This window comes from Lycorma delicatula, chromosome 6 (assembly GCF_047948215.1).
Source record: "Lycorma delicatula isolate Av1 chromosome 6, ASM4794821v1, whole genome shotgun sequence".
Taxonomy (NCBI): domain Eukaryota; kingdom Metazoa; phylum Arthropoda; class Insecta; order Hemiptera; family Fulgoridae; genus Lycorma; species Lycorma delicatula.
In genome coordinates this window covers 5,577,940-5,604,318 of record NC_134460.1, presented here as the reverse complement: position 1 = coordinate 5,604,318, position 26,379 = coordinate 5,577,940, and the positions used below count along the sequence as shown (strand labels likewise).

Sequence of the window (26,379 nt, the reverse complement as noted above, 5' to 3'; positions counted from 1 at the left end):
CGTGCCACGTTTGGAATATGTAAAACAAATTGTTAGGGATGTAGGATGTAGTGGGTACATTGAAATGAAACGACTACCACTAGATAGGGAATCTTGGAGAGCTGCATCAAACCAGTCAAATGACTGAAGACAAAAAAAAAAAAAAAGTCGAAGAAATAGAAAATGGATTTTAACATTACTAAACAAGCAAACACTTATAAAACAAAATAAACGCTGAGAAAAGTAAGACGGAAAAATAATTTTTAGTGTACGATAAGAGCGAGTGCGGTGATTTATAGCTTGTAATTCGGTACGGTAGAATAGAAATATGCCCTTCATCGATCGTCTACCCGTTCATCACGGGTCAGATCGGGGGTTAACTCGGCTAACGCACGATTACGGTATGTATTAATACTTTAGCTTCTAAAAGACAAGTAGTGTCCGAATATTGGGGTCAAAACAATTAGCCGGCAACGAATTAGTCCCGACTTCATCTTTGCAAATAGCGTACAACAAAGCGAGCGGACTAGAGCAGAAGCAATTACGGTGTATAATTATGGAATATATTCTCCTCACGACATCACTATAACACTACGAATCGAAAACGTTTTTATAAAACTATTGTAGTAATGACTTTTAAAAAAAGGGCGGGGGAGAGGGATTCTAACGAGTTTAACCATCATTGGTGGTGTAATATTATAACTTAATTTAATATTTAAATGTGAGCTCATCTTCTGAAAAAAAGTCTAATTTAATTTTAATTTAGATTAAAAATACCATTAACATGTTACACGAATGTAGTACTTACTTATTCTATAACGTTATTAATAAAAATGCAAGGTTATAGTAATTTCATAGAACATAGATAAATTTTGTTTTTGTTTTTTTTTCCATTCGAAGTATAACTACAACAATTTTTCAGAGACGGAATAACTTAATTAAAAATGTAATTTTTTTTTTTGTCTTCAGTAATTTGAATGGTTTGATGCAGCTCTCCAAGATTCCCTATCTAGTGCTAGTCGTTTCATTTCAGTATACCCTCTACATCCTACATCCCCAACAATTTGTTTTACATACTCCAAACGTGGCCTGCCTACACAATTTTTCCCTTCTACCTGTCCTTCCAATATTAAAGCGACTATTCCAGGATGCCTTAGTATGTGGCCTATAAGTCTGTCTCTTCTTTTAACTATATTTTTCCAAATGCTTCTTTCTTCATCTATTTGCCGCAATACCTCTTCATTTGTCGCTTTATCCACCCATCTGATTTTTAACATTCTCCTATAGCACCGCATTTCAAAAGCTTCTAATCTTTTCTTCTCAGATACTCCGATCGTCCAAGTTTCACTTCCATATAAAGCGACACTCCAAACATACACTTTCAAAAATCTTTTCCTGACATTTAAATTAATTTTTGATGTAAACAAATTATATTTCTTACTGAAGGCTCGTTTAGCTTGTGCTATTCGGCATTTTATATCGCTCCTGCTTCGTCCATCTTCCCAAATAACAAAATTCTTCTACCTCCATAATCTTTTCTCCTCCTATTTTCACATTCAGTGGTCCATCTTTGTTATTTCTACTACATTTCATTACTTTTGTTTTGTTCTTGTTTATTTTCACGCGATAGTTTTTGCGTAGGACTTCATCTATGCCGTTCATTGTTTCTTCTAAATCCTTTTTACTCTCGGCTAGAATGACTATATCGTCAGCAAATCGTAGAATCTTTATCTTTTCACCTTGTACTGTTACTCCGAATCTAAATTGTTCTTTAACATCATTAACTGCTAGTTCCATGTAAAGATTAAAAAGTAACGGCGATAGGGAACATCCTTGTCGGACTCCCTTTCTTATTAGGGCTTCTTTCTTATGTTCTTCAATTGTTATTGCTGCTGTTTGGTTCCTGTACATGTTAGCAATTGTTCTTCTATCTCTGTATTTGAACCCTAATTTTTTTAAAATGCTGAACATTTTATTCCAGTCTACGTTATCGAAAGCCTTTTCTAGGTCTATAAACGCCAAGTATGTTGGTTTGTTTTTCTTTAATCTTCCTTCTACTATTAATCTGAGACCTAAAATTGCTTCCCTTGTCCCTATACTTTTCCTGAAACCAAATTGGTCTTCTCCTAACACTTCTTCCACTCTCCTCTCAATTCTTCTGTATAAAATTCTAGTTAAGATTTTTGATGCATGACTAGTTAAACTAATTGTTCTGTATTTAATTAATTAAAAACGTAATTAATTTCTTTAAAATAAAAATGATCATTTACAAATTTTTAACGTAAAAAACCAAAAAGTAAAAAGAATTTGAGAAATAAAAACATAGTAAAACATGTTTCTAATTTCACGATAATTACACTGCCCGACCGTGAAAATGTTTCGGGCTCAAATATAGCTTATTCTATGTATTTCCATCTGCTGAACTCAAAAATCCCCATAAAAATGACCGATTAGCTCTTGCTTTGGAAATACAATGACATGTCACTTTTTGCCCGATCTACATGTTTACTTTGGGGGTAATTTTGTTTTTGGAGTTGTCACATCTGTCAAATGACAAAACACAGCGTTCTCTAGCTGTTTGTAGATTACAAATATTATTGTTGTTGCTGTGACTGTGAATTCCATATTTTTTGTGTTGTAATTAGTGTACAATTTCTGGTTTTCGGGCGCTTTTGAAGTAAAAAATTTGTTAAATCAAAATGTCACGAAAACGTGTAAATTCAGTGAATAATTTTTGTTAAATTGGGATGGAATAACATTTTCGTCACAGAAACGCAATCTGACACCTCTCGTAAAGACTGGCTATCAGCATTATTTTAGTATGAAGGTAGGGGACCAGGATAAGTCATGGGCTCCACATATATGTTGCAACTCTTGTTCGGTTATACTACGAGGAATGGCTGAAAAATAAAAAAAGCGATCTATGGCTTTTGCTGTGCCTGTTGTTTGGTTGGAGCCTACAAATCATACAGATAACTGCTGTTTCTGCTTGACTCCTCCTATAAAGGCAGCGTTGTCAATGAAGAAAAGAGGAACGATTCAATACCCTAATCTTCCATTTGAAATTCGATCTATTCCGCATTCAGATAGTTTACCGGTTCCTACCCCACTCCAAAATTATGAGCTTGAAGTAGAAAATGAAGACAGTGCGGAAGAAGAAGAACCCAACAAGCCTTCCAAATCGCATGACTCTGAATTTTAATGAAAATGATGATAAACCGCACAGACTTAGTCAAGCGGAATTGAGTGATCTCATTTGCGACCTTGATTTGTCGAAGGAGAAGGCAGAAATTGTGGGGTCAAGGCTACAGCAATGGAATCTTCTCCAACGTGATGTCAGTGTCTCACAGTACAGACATCGTCACAGGGATCTGCTTTATTTTTTTGAGAAGAAATCATTCTTGTTGTTTGCTGTGACGTTGGTGGCTTGATGAGATATTTGAATTTGAATCACGATTCAACTGATTGGAAGCTATTCATAGACTTCTCCAAACTTAGTTTGAAAGCCGAATTACTTCTCAACGACAACCGTCTTCCTTCTATTCCTGTTGGTCATGCAGTTCACATGAAGGTGGAATCTCGACGATGGTGGTAAGTGAAAGTAGATATCACGCGGGACTCCGCGATGGAACTGAGTGGGAGTAAGAGGTCTGTCCGCCTCTCCCTGGTAGACCAGACCGGAGTTTATGATGAAACCAAGTCACGGGTATGAATTGAAGTTGAGTTCACTAAGGGAACTAGGAATAAATTTCGTTGTTGCGAACAAAATTTTTGGTGGTATGTTATTTATTCAATTGCGTCGAATATTCTGGGACATCTACACACAAACTGGCTCCATAAAGTGATGAACTAGGCGCGGTTCATGTTTCCGCAAACTCGGTTAATTATTTCAGAGGGCAACGATGTAGGTCATTCAAAATGTCCGGATGAGGCCTCCAGCCAAGGCAAAAGCTGAGTTTATAAAACACTGATGCAAACGTCTACCGAGGTATTTACATCAGTGGCATCCCAACGAGAGCTTATTACTATGAGATGTAAAAAGTTAAAGGGCGAAAGACGTTTTCCGTTAAAACCTATCAAGCCTATCACGGAGGGGGTGGTTTGGCAACCGGAAGCGTCACAAGACGGGTGTCATCCCCTACAGGGTTGGGAGTTCACATGAAGGAGACTTATGCAAACATGGCAATCCTCTTAAACTCGATCAAATATGCTGAACGCAAGCGGAAAATCGTTGGCGATCTAAAAGTCATCGCTATACTCTTAGGGATGCAACTGGGGTACACTAAATACTGCTGCTTTTTATGTATATGGGGCAGTAGGGATAGGAAATCTTATTATATTCAAGCAGACTGACCTGCGTGAAATCTTAACTCTAGCGACAAAAATGTCGTTGCCGAGCCTTTCGTGGACCCAAAAGATGTTGTTCTTACACCCCTTCATATACAGGTGGGTTTAATGAAAATTTTTTTCAAAATTATGAACCAAGAAGGACAGGCCTTTAAATACTTTAGAGACAAATTTCCTACATTAAGTGATGCAAAAGTTAAGGAAGGTATTTTTGTCGGGTCACAAATTCGGGAAACTTGTAAAGGATATCCTGCGTTTGAACAAATTTTGGAGGGAAAAGAAGAGGAAGCTTGGGAAGCCTTAAAGCGAGTCATTCATCGATTTTTAAGCGACAAAAGAGATGAAAGCTACAGTCATTGGTGACAGTACTTCTGCAAAAATACCGTCAACTCGGATGCAACATGTCCCTTAAAATCCATTTTCTACACTCACACCTGGACTTTTTCCCTCCTAAAAGCTCCGTTATAAAGATCAACGAAATGACGAGTGAATATATATTATTTAATTTGTAACTGTTAAATAAATTGTTCATATAAATTATTTTGTAATATTTATTGAATTTTTTGGGATTTTTTTTCCGCTTCGTTGCCGATCAAATATGAAAATTTCATCAAAGGACACACCATATTTCCGGTTTTTTACCACATTTTTCACGCATACTGGAGACGACTGTTATAAATAAAACAAGAAGATTTAAAAATAATATAATCGAATGTAAGCGTAGAATAATAAATAAGAGAAAAATAATGAAAAAGTATATTTACCTGAGAATTAACAGGTAGAGATTCGATGATGGTAACTGTATATTCCGCTCTTTCAAAAACAGGCGGGTTGTCGTTAACATCTTGTACTTCCAAAAGAACGGTTAGATTCGCAGATAAAGGAGGTTCTCCGGAATCGGTTGCAATAATTAAAAGAGTGTGTCTTTGTGCCGCTTCGTAATCCAAATGTCGTGCGAGTGTAAGATGGCCGGATCTTGAATCGACAGCGAACAGACGATGGGGAGAAGCGAGTCGGTATCTAATTTGACCGTTTCGACCGGTATCTTTATCTTGGGCCTGAGCTGCGTACAAAGGAACACCAAGACCGGCATTTTCTGCTACTGATAATCTTACTGTAGCCGAATCAAATTCTGGAGCGTTATCATTTACGTCTTCGATTACAATATTAACCTAAAAAACAGAAAATAAATAATCAATCACAATATATATATTAAAATTAATAATCAATATCCTAAACGTAAATTTATATACATAAATAAATCTTAAAAGAACCAATTTAAAATACGTATAAGAAGATAGATACAATTGATAACTAACATTAATTATCTTAATGCAAAGAAACCTAAATAATTTTAAAAAAAAGCTGGAAAAACACAGTTGTATGACTTTCCCGTCACGCGGCTGAAGCCGCTTTCCGGAAAACTCGTACAACTGTGGGTTTCTGATGCAAGGCTCACACACATACACGCACAACTTAATTTAAAATATTCATTATTTTATTTAAATATAATATTTTTTTGTTCATTTAATTCAATGATTCTATCTAAAGCGCGTGCGCATGCCGTGTTTAATTCACGCGGGTCCCCTAGTTCCGGATATATAAGGTGATTTTGAGGTCGATACCGAACACACACGCGTACATACGAACATTAAAATCCGTAAAATTTCCATCCGATTTTTTGGGTTTCTTAGTTGTCAAAGCGTTAAGATCCGGTGAAAACCATATATTCCCAGGTCGGACCGATTACAGTACTTTGCCTTCTAGAGCTATAGCTCTGCAATAGCTCTTTCTAGACGGGAAAGGAACATCAAAGCCGAACCGTCTCTGTAATTTCCAAAGTTTAAAAACCGAACGTTTTCCGAAATATAAAATCGAAAATAATTAAGCTCAAAGACTATACGGGATCGTTGTAAGAAGACGGAAAATAAAGTACATTATAAAGTTTGAAGTATCTTTTGGAAATTAAGCAAAGCATATTCGATAGATAATTTCAAGATTAGAAAAAAATTATGACAGAATACAAAGTAAAAATAATCGCTACAAAACCAAAAGTAATACGTCATTGAATGTCTATTAAAAAGAAAAAAAACGAATAATAAAACGGTACTGGTATTTGGATAAGATGTTTAACAGAAGATCATAAAAGCAAACCTTAGAATATCAACTTCTAATTGATATTAGAAATATCAATTAGATATAAACTGTTATTGTGTATTTAAAACTTGAAAAAAACGTTGTTGAAATTTTATGTTTGGAGTGTTTGATTTGTACGGATGTGAGACATGGACACTAATTAAACTGGAAAAGAAAAGGCTGGAGGCATTTTAAAATGTGGACAAGGAAGAAACCGGTGAATAATTGCACGGACAAACCGAGTAGAAAAAGAGGTAATGAGGGGAGTAAACGAGAACTGAATCTTAATCGGAAGGATTTACAATAGGAAAGCTAACTAGGAGGGACATAACATAACAGGAAAAGAACCGATTAAAATTTCATTTGAAAGATCAGTAGAAGGCGCAAAAAAGAGAGGCCGGATACCCGTAAAAGGGAATATCGAAAACTCAAAATTATACGTATTTACATAATAGAAGAGATCGAAAAGGAAAATGATATCGAGACCGACCTAGAGTAATTAATCATATGACGATAGAATTTACCTATTTTTTTATTTATATATTTTTAATTAAGAAATTTACTCCTATTTATTAAATAAGGATTAAAATGTATTTTTTTACTTAGAAAAAAGAAACGGCAAATAATTACAAATTGTTAAAGTCGATGGTTGGAGGAATAAAAAGTATACAAATATAAACAAGCTAATAAATTTGAAAAAAAATCTAGCCTCAAAATACTACTGCTTTTTCCTCTTCCCCATAAACCTTACTTATTAAAGAAGTCTGGATAGAAAAAAAGAAATCCAGCGATTTTCCCCGTTCCTTTTTTCCGATACTGTACTACGAAAGCTATTTCAAATTTATTTTTTAATCCTTGATATCACCTAAGTTTTCATCTTCAGTGAAATTTTTAATTTTTTACATTTTCTTTATATAATTTTGAAGTAAACCGGCTTAACTGTAAAAGGATTTAATATTGTTTTTTTTTTTTTTTATAAACTCATTAAAAAAAATCAAATCAATGGCGGCTTTTGCAGATGTAATTGCAATTATTTTTTAGCATTTAACGATCCGACCAAAGAAACTTTACAACACCCTTTTTAAATCTTATTCAAGACCGGTAAAAAAAATGGCTTTTAAGAACCGATAAAGCAAAGAGAAACCTGTTATATTTATTTCCCTTTCGATAATCATCCTAATATATTTTCAAAGATGTACAAAGATAATGATAAATAAATTATCATTATTTAAATTTATGAATAAAATAAAGACTTAGTCGGATAAGAGTACATCCGACATAAGCGCAAGTAATTAGATGAACAATTCCGTTTACCTTTTGACTTGTTAGATGATATTAAAAATCAGTACTACGCAAAAACATTTTGATATATAAATTATCCAAGAAAATGTGGCTCTCTGCATTTTCACATAGCAATAATGGAGGCGCCTTCCTTGGTAAAATATTCCGGAGGTAAAATAGTCCCCCGTTCGGATCTCCGGGTGGGGACTACTAAGGAAGGGGTCACCAGAAAATTAAAAAATAACATTCTACGAGTCGGAGCGTGGAATGTTAGAAGCTTGAAAAAGGTTGGTAGGCTAGAAAATTTAAAAAGGGAAATGGGTAGGACAAATGTGGATATAGTAGGAATTAGTGAGGTTCGGTGGGAAGAGGAAGGCGACTTTTGGTCAGGTGATTTTAGACTAATTAACTCGGCGTCAAATAATGGGCAGGCAGGAGTAGGTTTCGTAAGTCCTAGTAAAGCCAGCTATTTTTACACGGACTTGAATACTAGATCGTGGATACGATCGTGGATTCTTTGGTGGTTGGGTTTCAATTAACCACACATCTCAGGTATGGTCGAACTGAGAATGTACAAGACTACACTTCATTTACACTCATACATATCATCCTCATTCATCCTCTGAAGTATTATCTAAACGGTAGTTACCGGAGGCTAAACAGGAAAAGAAAAAAAAAGGAGTAGGTTTCGTGATGAACAAGAAGATAGGGAGGAGAGTGGAGTATTTCAAAACGCATAGCGATAGAATCATTGTAATAAGGATAAAATCAAAACCTAAACCGACAACGATTGTTAACGTCTATATGGTGAAAGAAGAGTGGATTAAAGAAAAGTGTTCAGAAGTGGAAAGAGAAATGAACATTGGTAAAATAGACGGAGCATACAGGAAAGTTAAGGAAAATTTTGGGGTACATAAATTAAAATCTAATAATGTGTTAAACAAAGATGGTACACCAATATATAATACGAAAGGTAAAGTCGATAGATGGGTGGAATATACTGAAGAGTTATACGGAGGAAATGAATTAGAAAACGGTGTTATAGAGGAAGAAGAGGAAGTTGAGGAGGATGAAATGGGAGAAACAATACTGAGATCTGAATTTAAGAGAGCATTAAAAGATTTAAATGGCAGAAAGGCTCTGGAATAGACGGAATACCTGTAGAATTACTAAAAAAAAAAAATTACTAAAAAAAAAAATATATAAATTATTTCTTTAACGATACAGACGTAATGCGTCCGGTTATGGGGCAATTCGAACTCAAAAATGTAAATAATCTATCGTTTCCGATCAAATTTTTTTGGAAAGCACCGTTGTATTTTACAATCCAAAATATATTTCTACTAGCAAAAAAAATTTAATTCGGAAATAAATACGAAAAAGGAATAGGAAAATCATTTTGCGTTAAATTTATTAAAAAAACTGGGAAACTGTAGGAAGATTGAAACATCCAACGGAGCCAATTACGTAGTTTTCCAAAGCTTAATTTTGTTACCGAAGATGATCAGATTGTGCTTTACCTAAAGTTAAATGAATTAATCGATCGTTGAGATTACAAAAAAAAAATGTATACTATTATATAAAGACGAAGAGGGTCTTTGTTTGTTCGAGATAAACAAGAAAACTACCCGATAAATCGCAACTAAATTTTTACCCGTATTTCTCGGCGTAAGTGAGAAGGTTTTCAGATATATTTCATCTCGAAGAATCACGAAGATCGAACAGATCGATCGCTTTCGAATTTTCAGGATACATTCGTATTATACCGTAGAAGATTTTAAGCCAAAGACCGAGATCCTATCTCCCTTGAAGGTTAAAATATTAAAAAGATTAAACGTTTTACTTCGTTATTATATTTTTGCCTACAAGGCAAAAAAATAAGTTATAAATTTTTCGTCGTTGTGTGTACTTTAGTTACAGTAGCTAGTATTATTCTGTCTTTCGTAATTTAGTTTCTTTTTCAGGTTTCTATAAAGCCTGAATACTTTAATTGTTATTTGTCAGTAATATTCTCACAATCATGAGGATAACGAAGAGCGCGGAGACTACGGGATAGAACTTTTTTATTGTTAAAATAAAAGGGAAGATATAAGACAGAAAATTAGAAAAGATGAAAAAAATTACGTAACAATAATAAAATTTTACCGGTTTAAAAATAAAATATATTTAAAAAAAAGTCGATACAATAATAAATACTTTATCATACTGTGTAAGTACGATATTTAAAAATTATTTTCTTCATAAAAATATCTCTTTTACAAGAAAAATTTTGTTTAAACGTTGAAGATGAAAAATTAAGATTACTTGAATGGAAAAAACGCAGCGATGAGGTGAGATCAGATAGAAAATTACTCAACTCTTTAGACCGGCAAAAATTTTATAAAATAATAACAAAACATGATAATATTCCATCGATCACATATTAATCTGGTTAATGTAAAAGTCATTAGTCTGTAAAATACGAAGACCTGGTGGATAAAAGCTTCTTTCAAAAACTCCACCGTGTAATATTTCTTTAGTTTTTTTTATAGTAAAAAATTATAGCGACTGAGCGGTCAATCCACTTTTCATAACGATGACTTTATGAAGTCACTGTTAAAAATAAAATTAATTTTTTTCATTATTGAAAATTATGAATTATAAACCTAAATAAAACTACATCAACGATTAATAATTATTTAAATGCCTGTGTAAATCTTATAATATTACAAAAAATAAAATAAAAACTCGGTAAGCCGTTAAATAAATCATTTAAAATATTAATAAATTGACAGTTTAATATACAAAGAGAGAGGAAAAATTTAAGCGTAGTTGCATATTTAGATTCGTATTATTTCTAGATAAAAATTGAAGAAATAAAAAAATAGCTAAAGATATTTGATGGAATTTATTATATTAAGTAGAGAAAAACTTTCACAGATTACCAGTATAAAGTTATAAAAAATGCGATGGTGGGTAGAAAAGAAAAAAGTTGTTCATGCATAGAGAATTAATGCGTGTATTATGCGAGATAACTGAAGAAGTAAAGAGAAATGTATGCGATTCAATTAATCTGCGTTATTCAATGACAGACACATCACAAGTAGGTAAGACCCGCTGTGAGAACTTTAGGACCTTCAATGGCAGATTAATCGACCGCAATTAAAAAGTCTTATTTGATACCAAAATAGAAGAAGAACCCGTTTAATTCTACCCGAGTATCACAAAGCACATACGCGACACACACACACACACACACACACACAAACATAGACAAAAAATCTTTTCATGGAATCTTTCATTCATATCTAACAAATATATTTATATTAAATCTGACTGACTCCAAACGTACGGTACATTTCAAGTCCGCGTGAACAAAGAACATAACATTTCAATACAGTATAAGCTTTAATTTTTTTTTCTCTTTGTTAGAACGTTTACAGAATAAAATCTACAAATAAAATAAAATTACAAGAATTTTTTTTTTAAAACAGAGTTCACGCTTTCAATTCGAGTTAGTGATGAATATGCAATACTTTTAATAGGAAATTTCTTTCAATTTAATTATCCAAAGTTATTTTACATAAAAAAATAGTATTTATTTGGGGAACCACGATATCAAATCGCTTTTTAAACTCATAAACGTTTTTACGTGTAACAGATGCATTTAACAACAGGACAGAACCGATTGATTTGTATAATATCCTGGAAAGTCCGTCGAATTTCAAGAGTAGATTTTATGAAATCGAACTCATCGGCAGCTTTGTCCTGTTAAGAATATCCTTAAAATACAACATTGAAGAGCCGATAATGTTAAAATATAACCGGTCCGGCCAGGTCTCGAATTTTAAGCATCTCAAATCGGAATCCGAACCGCTTAACCATAATATAACGTTCAATTATACAAGAGTTATAAAAGTTTTCGTGATAATTATAAGAGAGCGCTAGCGTCGATTACTTGAAATTTATAACAATAGAGAGAGAGATGCAGTATAATCGACCGAGTAAGAACTTAGCAGCTGTTAGAAAAACTAACCTATTACAAATTAAACGCCTAAGTAACCAGGCGTTACTTAGGTCCTTCAATATGCTTCATATGCATATATGCTTCACAACGTGAAGATTCCAAGTCGATAGTAAAAATTTCGCTTACAATATAGTTTGCAGGACTTAAAGTTTGTTTATTTTGTTTCGTGTACGTTATTTATTTTTACTATTTCCCATGTATCCATTAATTACTTAACAATCGAAATATGCATGCGATTTTTAAAAATCTGTTTCAAACATTATTTCTGTTTTCTTGTCGCTGTTTATATCAGTAATATTGGGTGTTTCTTCCAAAACGCAATCCAGTTTAAAAAACTTAATAAAATAATTTCGGATGAAGAAGTGGGCAGCACCTACTTGTTTTATAATCGGCTGATATAATTTTCTATTTCTTTTTTGGGAACAACTAGTTATTTTTGGTTATCTGTATTTTTTATTTTGCGCCAAGAAACTTTTCGATTGCAATTGCCGGGTAAAAGTGTATCAAAAAAATTTTCAACTCCTCCTTTGATAAAGAAATATATAGGGACCGGTTCTGTTTGCAGTCAGAGAAAAACGTTCAGTATTTAATGACGAAACATTGGAAGATGTTAGGGTAAGTTTTTTAAAATCATCCAACAAATCATTACGATAACTTGCGCAACAAAAAGGAATATATCTGTATAGCGCTTTTAAAGCTACCCGGTTGCTTAATTTAAAGGCTTACCGAATTTTTGTGTCGCGTGAATTTCAGCTGGTCGATTATGCCGGTAGGCTGTACTACTGTCAACGGTTTAATCGGTTCGCTCCAAAGAGACTTAAAGTGTTGGATAATTAATGTTTTACAGATGTATTTTGATTTCATTTGAACGCTTACTTTAATAGTCGGAATGATCCCACCGGAACTATAACAATCCTCACATCATCCGTTCACGACTTTACACCTACAGAAAATCGGTGTAATGTGTGCAATTTCCAGGCGAAGATTAATAATCGATCCCGTATTCTTTGAAAACACTCTTAATGCAGACCTCTACCGAGAAATCGTAACGCAATTTACTGCAAATTTAGAATTAACGAGAGATTCGTGGTTTCAACAAGATGGGGCCGCATATCGCACGGCAAGAGAAACATTGGACCTTTCCAGAAATTTCTTTGGTGTAAAATTAATATCGACTGTCTTATGGCCGGCTAGGGCCCCTGATCCTTCACTTGCAGATTTTCTTTCTGGGGATATTTAAAAGGTGTGTATTCGAAAATAATTCATACACCATCGAAAAACTGAAAGCAAACATAACTCAAGAATTACGAGAAATCGGAAGAGGTACGCTTCGAAAGGTTGTAGGTAATATGGAAAAGAGGGTGAAGGCTTGCATCGTGAAAACGGTGGACACTTTAAACATTTGTGATAAAAATATTTGATCTCAATATTGTTTTGTACAAATAAACAAATAATTGTAATATTTATAGCTAATCGTATTAAATATAGCGCATTATTTTTCTTTAAATCGGGTTGCGTTTTAAAACAAATAGTCTGTAAGCTATTTTTTATTTATTTTTCAGAATAAATGAATTTGATTTTTCGGTCGTTGCGATTGGACCTCTTAAGGATCGTGCGTGCATAGTCCTGACTTCCTTTTTTTTCAAGATTTTTTCATTTTTTTTCTTAACTTTGCCCTCTTTTCTTCAGTCTACTCGTCATGTTTCCTTTTCTGTTTCTCTGGAAGTTTGTATTCGATCACTAATTTTCTGAAAGGATGTCCGTCGAAAATTATTTCTTTGGAAATATTTAATAATTTTAAATCTTTTACAATTTCTTTGAACCGGCTTATTTCGGTTTTATTTTTTTTAATAAATTTAAATACCTGTTTATTATTCTAGTTTCATCTAGTCTACAAAAGCGATCGTAGAATTTGAGTGGAAACGCAAATATTAATATAAAATATTAAACTAACCTGGGTATGTCCATAAGAAGGCGGACTACCATCCATAGCTTGAACGTTAAGAAGTACCACCTGATGCGCTTCATGATCCAAAGTCGAAGCGGTTCGTATAGATCCTGAACCGGGATCGATTGTGAAATAACCATCAGGATCGCCAGAATAAATAGAATATTTTATCGCCCCTCGTGAACCTGAAAAATTCAAAATATAATTAATAAATAAATTAATCATCTCTTTTAATAAATACGTAATTTTTAAAGTACGAATATAAAATAAATATACGGTTGTCGCTTAATCGTTGAAGTTTTTACAGTCTTTGTTTTTTTACAAAAATAAATATTACGAAATATTTTGAAAATTATTGAATTCACAAAGATACTGTCATAGATCTTTTATTATTAGCCGGCAAAGTTTAGAAAGCATAAACACGCAGATGCTCAATAGTTATAATACTACAAACCCACCGGGTTGGTCTAGTGGTGAACGCGTCTTTGCAAATCAACCGATTTCGAAATCGAGATTTCCAAAGTTCAAATCCTAGTAAAGGCAGTTTTATACGGACTTTTTTACGGATCTGAGTACTAGATCGTTGTTTTTTGGTGGTTGGGTTTCGATTAACCACACATCTCAGAAACGGGCGACCTGAGACCGTACAACACTACACTTCACTTACACTAATACGTATCATCATCATTCATCCTCTGAAGTAATACCTCACCCATCATCCTCTGACGGTGATTGCCGAAGGCTAAACAGGGAAAAAACGTTATAATACTACAACGGTAGCACAGTTCGCAAGTAGTTCAGTGGAGAAGGTAGTTCCCATCCAGCACCTCAACTGAGATTTATTAATTTTGTCGAGTAATATGTAAAAACACAAAACTTAAAGGGTAATACGTTACGGTTCGATAAAAACGAATTGAGATGCGCAAAACAACTGAACGAGAGAATACAACCGATAAGTCCGGTAAATACAAATATACGGTCGACGTACAAGCATATAGTGATGAATAGAATAGCCCTTACTATTCTCTTTTCGACTACGCATGATTTGGGTTGTTCGACCTCGTTAAACAATATACGGCAAAAAAAATCAAATATTTCCACGTTATTTATTACGATTTAATTTAAAACGATATTTATTTGGGTCGTAATCTTTTAAGGTACTATGTTTCCAGGAATATTGTCTTTTTCTTAAAAAAGTTAGAATTTATAGGTTTAGTTAAATAAATTAGAAAAAAACATATTTTAAACGTTAACTTATATAACTTTTACCTTGGAAAATACGGAGACACAAAACAATATATAAAGCGATGAAAAATATTCTTCACCGTTTGGAGGGCCTGATTTTTCGTTTTTCTTAAACAAAGATTGTTATTTCTCTTTTTTTCCGTAATTATTTATAAACAAAGTTATTAACCTGACAAATTTTAATATTCTGTTCGGAAAATAAATTTATGTGTATTTTTTTGTTTTCTTTTAAAATAAATCATTTTTCAGGGTGTCAAATTTTAATATAAATAGAAACGGTTTGTAATCTCTTTAAAAAGCGGAAGGTAAAACCTGAATGGAATGTTTCATTATAAAAAAAAAATCTGGCGAAGTATTGTATGGCCGATCAATTCATACAAAATCTTTCAATAATAAAAGAAAAAACGGTTGATTTTAGGGGCTTTCTTACTCTTTCAAGAAAACCTAGGAAAAACTTATTTACAGAAGTGATCCCTACCAAAAAAAAGGACCAATTTAAAAGAAAATCGTTTAAAAATACTGAAAAAAGCGTAACTTTTTGAAAAAAATTTGCTTTTCATTTTCAGTTGGGAATATAATGCAGATTCCAAAAGTACTTTTATTTTAAAAGTTCTCTAAGCGATAAAGAAAGATGCAAAAAACTTTTTTAAATAAGAGACCTTAGTAAACATTTTACTAAAAATATTTATACATTGGTTAAACTTAACAAATCCGCTTAAGTAATGTATACTCTAAATTAACACTCCCTTTCAATAAAGGCTAAAATAAGAAAAAGAAAATTTTCAAAACAACTTTTCTGGGTTTTAGATCGGGTGGGGATGTATAATTTTAAGAAATTGTATATAAATATCTTTATCGCTCTTTATATGAAGTTAAACTTGGGAAAAACATTGAAAAATATTTCAACCGAAGGGAGATCGAGGAAAAAACTAAAAAAAGCATATATTATAATTTTAAGAGGTGTAGGTTGATTTTTGAAAAAGATTCTTTGTGGATATTTATAATACATTTGCTTTAATAAAGATTTCTCTGAAATGCCCCAAAACAAAATCGAAATCGGTTTTATCGCAATGTTCCTCTATTATCTTAACAAATTTTGAAAAAAAAAAATTAATACGATCGACGACAAAATTCAACACAATAACAAAAATTAAATATGTAGAAATACTTACGCTAAATTTGAAGAAAATCGGGTTCGGTCAGTCCTGATATATAAGGCCGAAAGCAGTGCTACATACATACATAAATACGTTTTTTGGTCTATATGAACTAGTTGGACCGTAAAACTTTAAGATTAAAAAAAAAACGATCCCATTTCAAGAGGTGTTCCCTTTATTCGCCGGCAAAGTAAAAAATAACTAACTTTAGTTAATCGTACTTCTATACAGTAACGCGAGTATTTCATTTAATTATAAAATGCAGAATCATACAAGCATAAAATCGATGCTGTAATTGGCTGCGTACAAATAAAATATTAATATCAACTTTTTATGGTAACCGATGAAGCCGTGGAGTTTTTATCGTTAAGGTAATAAAAAAATATTAAATAAAGAATAAACCGATAAATAAGAAACAATAAAATAACGTTCAATAATATTCTAAGTAAAAATAAATAATAGCATAAAAGAAATTCAAGCGTGAAAACATACCGACCATTAACCGGTTCAGGAAGCATAGATTTTCATAATCTTAGGTGTTAGCTTACACGAAGAGCTTCATTATTAAAAGAAAAAAAAAACAACATAAATGAATGTCGCTGTTAGATTTGCTCAAAGCGTGGGGGAAACATAAAATCATAAATTAATACGGGTAAATCTAGCAGACTATGAAAAACGTTATTTATTGTGTAACAAATTAAAATCACTTTAATACAAATCTGACAAATATTAACAACTAAATTGTACGTATGTAAGTAGATGTACAATTAGTTTTTTCCAGTACATATATTTAAAAAGTATAACGGGGAAAAACACTTTTTTTTTGTCTTCAGTCATTTGACGGGTTTGATGCAGCTCTCCAAGATTCCCTATCTAGTGCTAGTCGTTTCATTTCAGTATACCCTCTACATCCTACATCCCCAACAATTTGTTTTACATACTCCAAACGTGGCCTGCCTACACAATTTTTCCCTTCTACCTGTCCTTCCAATATTAAAGCGACTATTCCAGGATGCCTTAGTATGTGGCCTATAAGTCTGTCTTTTCTTTTAACTATATTTTTCCAAATGCTTCTTTCTTCATCTATTTGCCGCAATACCTCTTCTACCCCATTCTAAAATGGTGTTTGGAGTACTATTATTTTTTTTTAATTTCACCTTTTATAGAATGTTGCTTAAATCGCGATGAAGCTAAGTGTATATTACTTTTAATTCGATTTAAGGACAAACCCGAAGGAGAATGTTAAAAATGTTAAAAACTTGAATGTTAAAAATGGAGAAGAGGATCTGGAAAAAGATAACGGATCGGAAAATCGTGTTCCGAGTATTTGCTTGGGAAAATATAAACTTACAGTACGGAAAAGGAAAATTTGTAATAAAAACGACTAAATATTAAGCGCTTAATTGGAAACCGAATATAATTCAGTATTATAATGATAAAAGATTAAAACACGTGATTAATATAAACTTATAAAAAATAATTAGTTAAGGCTTGTACAGAAAGTTCATTTTTTCAGACGATAAAAAACGTTAGGCAGAACACCGTCGATTATTCGTTTCTTATGTGTATCAACGTAACTTGTTACGGTGTATTTTTCGGGTACTCCAACAATGTTATATTATCTAGATGACAAAATTCTAAATACTAGTTCTTTTATGACTAAAATGTGCGATATTAAAGAACCAACGTCGTACCGATCGGTCAGTTTATTACCTCCGATCGGCTTCTCGAATAGAATTATCTCAATGTAATAATGTAGCCCCCACCCATCCGTTCTTCCCTTTCCAATCCTAACCCCGATTTTAACAGTCGCTCTGATTTATGTAAGTATATGCATGATAAAGTAACAGCTAACGATACTGATGGAGGGGATCGGGCGAGAAGGTGACGAAAATGACTACGCATGCGTGAATTGACAGTAAAGCGGAAGTCGGTGGGAGAAGGATTTAAGGAGTACGATTCCCCTTGTAATTTTCATATCTTTTTATTTTATAGAATATAAAAATTCTATAAAATTCTATATTTTATAGAATTTTATACAGAAGAATTGAGAGGAGAGTGGAAGAAGTGTTAGGAGAAGACCAATTTGGTTTCAGGAAAAGTATAGGGACAAGGGAAGCAATTTTAGGCCTCAGATTAATAGTAGAAGGAAGATTAAAGAAAAACAAACCGACATACTTGGCGTTTATAGACCTAGAAAAGGCTTTCGATAACGTAGATTGGAATAAAATGTTCAGCATTTAAAAAAAAAATAGGGTTCAAATACAGAGATAGAAGAACAATTGCTAACATGTACAGGAACCAAACAGCAACAATAACAATTGAAGAACATAAGAAAGAAGCCGTAATAAGAAAGGGAGTCCGACAAGGATGTTCCCTATCTCCGTTACTTTTTAATCTTTACATGGAACTAGCAGTTAATGATGTTAAAGAACAATTTAGACTCGGAGTAACAGTACAAGGTGAAAAGATAAAGATGCTACGATTTGCTGATGATATAGTAATTCTAGCCGAGAGTAAAAAGGATTTAGAAGAAACAAAGAACGGCATAGATGAAGTCCTACGCAAGAACTATCGCGTGAAAATAAACAAGAACAAAACAAAAGTAATGAAATGTAGTAGAAATAACAAAGATGGACCGCTGAATGTGAAAATAGGAGGAGAAAAGATTATGGAGGTAGAAGAATTTTGTTATTTGGGAAGTAAAATTACTAAAGATGGACGAAGCAGGAGCGATATAAAATGCCGAATAGCACAAGCTAAACGAGGCTTCAGTAAGAAATATAATTTGTTTACATCAAAAATGAATTTAAATGTCAGAAAAGATTTTTGAAAGTGTATGTTTGGAGTGTCGCTTTATATGGAAGTGAAACTTGGACGATCGGAGTATCTGAGAAGAAAAGATTAGAAGCTTTTGAAATGCGGTGCTATAGGAGAATGTTAAAAATCAGACGGGTGGATAAAGTGACAAATGAAGAGGTATCGCGGCAAATAGATGAAGAAAGAAGCATTTGGAAAAATATAGTTAAAAGAAGAGACAGACTTATAGGCCACATACTAAGGCATCCTGGAATAGTCGCTTTAATATTGGAAGGAGAGGTAGAAGGGAAAAATTGTGTAGGAAGGCCACGTTTGGAGTATGTAAAACAAATTGTTGGGGATGTAGGATGTAGAGGGTATACTGAAATGAAACGACTAGCACTAGATAGGGAATCTTGGAGAGCTGCATCAAACCAGTCAAATGACTGAAGACAAAAAAAAAATCTTTTTATTATCGATTGGAAACGATTCCCTTAGCGGATCACTTAACTTTTTCATACGAATATTCTTCTGTATCTTTTTTAATTTACGGCAAGTATTATGTTACTTCTTTAACTCCTACCGTCCACCTTTCTTTCCAATAAGTTTACCGTAAAATTTTTCCTACGCCGATGAAAATTAATGTTGTTCATTTACTATTACGGCTTTAAAAAAATTATTATACGTGATTTGTACAACGTTACAACCTTGATGTACAACGATTGTTCAATCTTGCTTGAAACAACCGTGATGTACAAACTCACCGATAAGTATTTTTTCTACATTCTGGGGTAAAAATGAGAAACCGAAAAAAAATATCCTCCGTCCATTTTTGAAGAGGATAAGGGACTAACCTTTTGAATATTATAATACGATAAGGAATTGTATAAAGGGCGTAATAACTGATAAATCTACACTACTTATCGCATAATAAGGATGTATGATCGAATGAAATCAAGGAAAATATTTTTGTTGATTTTAGAGATTTTCCGATAATACTAAACTATTTTGGAAAAACTTTAACGTAAGGGGAAAATAAAAAAGTTCCAAAAAGAACGTTACGCTAATTAATATAAATTAGAGAAAAACAATCGGGCAAAAGGAAAAATAGATTTTTAATTTACTATTTAGAAAAAAGTTGAAAACTTAAAATAGATCAATTATCAATAATTTCTGATAGTTTTCATAGAAATTATAATTTATTAGTAAAACACGTCGAGAACTCCGGGTATTTAGGGTTTCGCCCTCGACATAGGAGGAAAATTAATTAAAAATTATAGTACGTAAATATAAGGGACTCATAGCGATCGTAGGAGCATATTCCCATTCCGGGTGACCAACAGTGACCCGAAATTAAATGACATCCGTATTTAGAATACTCGAACAAAATTTAGTAAAAATCGGATACTCAAAATATCAACACCAAAACGATAAATGAGGAAAAAAGCAAACGAGATTAAGACATACTATTTTCCATCCCTGAAAAAGATTGAGCAAATACGTAACCAAAAATACATACCGATGTAATGGAATAATCTAATTAGTACAAGGATGTGGATAAACCCAGAAACGACAAAAAAAAGTCCTTTTTACCTACGACCTTTTTACGAATGTTTAAATAAGACGAAACGCCTCAAAAATGCAATGTATCTTAGCTATATAATTAAATTATGTGAAAAAATTACCTACCCGTTGAATAAATCTTTGAAAAACGGTTCCCTACAAGGACTGCATCTCCCTGCCCGTTGACCAATTTTGACCCAAAATTAAACGGTATCAATAATCCACATACAAAAATTATTGACAAGTTTCAACCGAATCGGTCTCTGTTCGACGGGGAGATACGGCTAACAAAATAAATCGTTCAAGAAATTTTCAAAGCTAAAGTTACGTTTTATGAATAGAAGCGGTCGTAAAACGTCAAGATTTGTATATGAAAAACTTGACCCAAATAGTATTCTTTCCCTTACGCAGTACTCCGCATAACTATACAGTATAGTACCTGTATAAACGTATATTATAGAGCGTAACGATAGAGCCGGGAAAGTAAAAACGGTTAATATTTTGAATAATTCATCTATTAATGTTTAACGATTACAAAATTAAAAAAAAACTCCTTTTAAACGATGAGAAGGAAGGTTTAGGAAAATTACGAAGTAAAACGTATAATACCGCAATATTTATTTCCCAAAAAGTAAAGAATTAAACAAACAAATAAATATAAAATCGAGTTAATACATTTTTATTATTTGTTTTTTTTGTTGTAAGTTATATGCGTGCATATATGTTGTTCCTATCTATAAAATTGGAAAAGAATTATAAGAAAATTTAAAAGCGGATAAGAAAGAGTTTCCTATATCCAATTTAGAACACGACATATCATATACGGTATACTGGGATACAAAATTGTGTATAATTTTTTGCAACAACACTTTATCTCCATTTATTTCTATCATAAGTGACGATCAATTACATGTACGCCGTTAATCCGGTAACAGAACAACATATGGCCGAGACTAATCTTGTGGAATATCTCAGCGTTTGCGAGACGAGAGAAGGACGACGCTTAGCCTTAGAGGGTACACTAAACCAGCAAGTAATGTTTCACAACACCGTGGGGATCCTTACACACCCATTAATTATTATTATTATCGTAATTGTAATTGTTGTTTTATTATCTTCTTTACTGTCCTTCAATCTGTATGAAGTCTTTCTCGCAATTTAAATAAAAAGGAAAAAAATGAAAGATTATATACGAATAGTGTACATTCGGCCTATGCGTAGTATATCTATCAAAGTTCTCTAGGCGTATACTCGTATATCTATGTATACAAGCAATTTGTAATGTTGTAACAAAACATCGATCAAGTTTTACAAACACAGCACCATATTTTCTTTTACAGCTATTGTACGCATGTGTACATGAATAACGTTTTTTTTTTTTAGAAATATTTACCTTTTTAAAATTATAATAAATATTGTCACTTACATTAAAAAATAAATAAATAATAGTAATAGGAAACTAAACAGTTTTTGAACGAGCGATACGTATAAATTAAGAAAAAAGATAGTACATCAAAAAATAAATGGCGTTAAAGAAAATTCTATTAAACCAGACGTCTCATTTAGTTTCATTAACATCTCATGTTCTACGCGCTACCTGAAAGTTCCCGAAATTTGAATGTACATGAACCGGTTGTATTACGCGTAAATGGCGCTAGGTAGTGCTAGAGTGCAAGTATATCGAAATGTAATTATGTTTCTTGTAAGTTTTAACGTGTAATTATATCTTTTATCCGATTCCTCGGTGATATTAAAACGAATATCCATTAACAGCGACAGATTAACAAACATTTAAACACGAACAAAAGTCTTGATGGTGACGAATGTGCTAGTCGTCCTTCTTCGAAATCGCCTTAAAACGTAGCAAAATTGCGTGAAGCTGTCTTGCAAAAGTGAATAACAATGACGAGATCGGCCTACCGAACGGTTACCGACATAATCTGTCGCGAACGGTCAAAACGCGGCTCATCTCTGCAAAATGGATTTCTGCTACCACTTTATCACGATAATGTGCCCACCCCCTGACACTTGTGGGGTTCAAAAAATATTTGCATCTACCGGTACAACAGCCATCCAGTACCCTCCTGACTGATTAGACTTCGCCCCAGGCAACCTCTTTCTGTTTCTAAAGATGAGACTGAAGGGTTTTGAGGCCGCTGAAGAGATCTTATACAAAATAGCAAAAGGTAACGAACATCTTGACGAGAGGTGTTCGATGACATCTAGGAATGTTTCAAACCACGAAAAAACATGAAAATCGCCTCATCTATCGAAGAAACCCACCTCACCTTGAGAAGGATTGGAAGCTAATAACTTTTAGGAAAGACTATTTTATGTGCCACACAGCAACTTATCTAAAAAAAAAAAAAAAAAATAGATTATAATTTTTTAAATTAACATCTTTGTTTTATCCTGATATTATTTAAAAGTAGCTTTAATTCAAGCGATACACTAAATGTTAAATTTCTGCAGTATGAAAATCGGTTGCATAATTTTCGACAAAAAATTAAAAAAAAATATTTGAACTATAAAAATACATACTTTCCTACACTTTTGCGGTTTATATGAGGAAATTACCCGAATCTAAAATCGGATAATTCTTAAAATTTCTTTTAAGAATTAAAAAAAGATATAGAATAAATTTAAAAAAACGGGGCGTAATTCTTATTATAGTTTCGATTTGGGCTAAAATCAACCGTTCTAAATTTTATGAATTAAAAAAAGTTGTCTTTATTATCTGATCGCGTTTTTCTTGCTCAAAATTGTAATGCGAAAAGAGAATCATATATATATATATATATAAATAATTTGAAATGCGTTAGATTTTGTTCAAGTTGTATTTAGAGCATAAAGCTCTAAAAATAAAAGCCGTTAGTGTTTGTTTAGTTTAATATTTTCTTCTATAGATGAAATACAAAGGAACATTCCCATGGAGGAAGTCATCATAGAGATCGCTTGATATATACAAACCGATCGTTTCCTTCACCTACAGCTGCTTTGATCATATCTTCGAAATATACGTTAATACAAGCAGAAACCAAGTTTTTCTAAGGGCGAGGGCTTCTTTTTAGAAAGCGTTATCAAATTTTTAGCTAAGTTTCGCCGGAGATTGTACAAACAAAATATGAGCTTTTACCCCCCGATGGATATTAGTTTAGATTTTTACCACTAGGTGAGTCAGTGTTTAACGACTTTATAAATGTGAAAGCTATAGTTTACAGATCTGCTGATTCAATCGACGCGATGTTGTCATAGAAAATAATAAATAGTTCCGAGAGAATGATTATAAAAAAAGTTTTGTGCATTATTAAAATACGTACAGATAGAATTTAAGGCTCCTCCTGAGGTCGTATAATGCAGTAGTGTACAGTACTTTATACTATAGTTAACTGTTATGCGTTGCGTCGAGTTAGATTCTTAACAATAGTGTTGAATTCTTATGTTGTACGGTTCGAGTTCAAGGCACGGCACGGCCCGGCCGCCCGCTTACCCGAGTATCCTTGCCTATGTGTTCTTAGATTTTGACTATTATTAATTACCCGCCCTATTGTTTATCCATCCTGTTGATTAGTCTACACAGTAGGGGGTGTCGATATTATTAGCGTTTACACACAATACTTCCAGCCCCTTATCTGATAGTAAAAATAATAATAATAATAATATTAACGATATTATATTATCATATACTCCGCCAGGTGTCATTAACCCCTATCCGGTATCATCGTTTTATTTCAGTGCAAGTCATATAATATACCGACTAGAAATTATTTCTAGGTCACACTGTCTAACGACTAAAAATGCAACATAGATTGTAATAAATAAGCGAAGAAATAGCATTCATAAATTCAATTTTAGAAATAAAATAACGAATTGATATGTTATACAAAGCAAATAAGATTATAAAAAAAGTTTTTCTACATTAAAACACACGCTCGAGCACGAACACACGCACACACACACAGAAATATATATATATATATATATATATATATATAGAGAGAGAGAGAGAGAGAGAGAGAGAGAGATGGCATTTTCAAGATTATACAATAAAATTTTACTTTTTATATTAATATAAACGTCCTAATTTAAATATAATTTTCTAATCAAACATTTTTTGAGTTGTAAAAGGTTTGGGATCATTGATAGTAATTATAAAAAACCCTAAATTTTATCAAAGCGAATATTTTTACTAAAATATTTTATAAAAAATAAATATTTCCAGGGATCAAATAACGGAAATAAATAAAAAATTAAATAAATAAATCTATGTATTAAAAAGTAAAACAAATAATATTATTGAATTCCGTTTTTAAAATTTTCGCCCAAATTAAAAAACACAAGTACCCGACAGTGTTACATCAATGTTTAATTTTGCGCCAATTTTAAACAGCCCAAATTTAAAAAAGAATTTAATAGTACTATTATTATTTTTGACATTTTGTCTTTTTTTTTTGAGTTCAATTTTAATTTTTTCTAAATTGTTTTTTTTTTCATACCTAGAGTAACAAATAAATGCCGTCCATATTTATTATAAAAAAGGTGTTCTTAAGGAAATAAAGATAAGGAAAAACGCGAGTCCTAAATAAAGTGAAAAACAAAAATAAAAAATAAATTAATTAAAAAAAGATTACTATCGAGAACGAGTTAAAGACTTTCTGGAACGGTGGAAAATATGTATCCGATGTTTACCAACAAATTATCTAAGTTTAAAAAAAATAGTTTGAATATCGAACGACTTTTTGTTTTATACCGTTAAGTTAAACAACAATCCAGCATAACTAAATTTGATAAAACAAAAAAGTTATCCAGTGATTATTTCTTACGCGATCTTTTTATTTAACAGGTCGGTTATTTTGAGGCTCGATTACAAGTGTTATATGCGCAGCCAGGGTATGAGATCCGCTTTGATGTCTCATTGTAGTAGGGATTTCTAATTGCAAGGATTTTCTTTACGTCTCATTTTTCAGCACAAAACCGTCATAATGTAACAGAGAAAATTACAACGATTTCAATGTTATTTTTAGTTTGTTTGTGCACAGCCTCGTCCAAAAGATACACTAAGCTATTTCCTCAAAATGATAAATTTTACATTATTCTTATAAATAACAGGTGATTTTTACAAAATTAATTTAATTTGTAGAAGAATTATTTCTATAATAATTACAACAAACAAGTTAAGACCCGCTGTCCAGGATCTCGTAAGAAAATGCATGAACTGTTTTTTTTTCTGATTCAATATTAGATAGAAATAATTATTGTTAAAAAAAAATCTTGTAAATTAAATCCTTTAAAATCTGCTACTTCCATTAGAAATATTTAAGTTTTTCCTTTTGATTACAAAATTATAGATAAAATTTGAGCGGTATAGAGAAAATTGGATGAAAAAACACACACACCTCCGTGTTTTCCAGTAGTTTGGAAAAAGCAACCAACAAAATCAGAAAAAGCTAAGATTTGTTTGATTAAAAACATTTAATATTAAAACGCAATATTAAAAGTTTAAGGAAAACCCGGAAAATAGTTTCCTATTATTTTTAGAAAAATGATTAAATAAAACGATTAATTGATAAATTATTTCTATTTTACAGCCGTGTAACTTTCACGATGAGAAAAAAAGATTGCCCTGAAGTTCATTTAAACGGTCAGAATACATTATGCCAGTAAGGTTAGGTACCTGGGTTTTTATCTTGATCGCGGTTTAACTTGGAAGGATCATATAAGGAAGAAAACGAAGTCGCTTGAAATTAAGTTTAAAAAGGTGTACTGGATATCGCGTAAGGAATTTCAACATTCTCTATCCGGCAAGATTCTGCTTTACAAGGCTTTTTTGAAGGCGGTTTGGACTTACGGAATCGAACTCTGGGACGCAACCGGTGACAGCGATGTGATCATTTAACGTTTCCAGAATAAAATACTAC

At 32.5% G+C, this 26,379-nt stretch overlaps 1 protein-coding gene across 1 annotated transcript in view; it reads right to left on the bottom strand.

Annotated features, from left to right (window-relative positions):
* The window catches only part of ds (dachsous cadherin-related 1), a 222,397-nt gene that overhangs the window by 127,529 nt on the left and 68,489 nt on the right, over positions 1 to 26,379 (bottom strand). Inside the window, exons 4-5 of the mRNA XM_075369073.1 lie at positions 13,704 to 13,882; positions 5,091 to 5,498 (exon numbers count right to left, since the gene is read on the bottom strand). Of these exons, the coding sequence (XP_075225188.1) occupies positions 5,091 to 5,498; positions 13,704 to 13,882 (587 nt within the window). The remainder of the gene's footprint in view (positions 1 to 5,090; positions 5,499 to 13,703; positions 13,883 to 26,379) is intronic.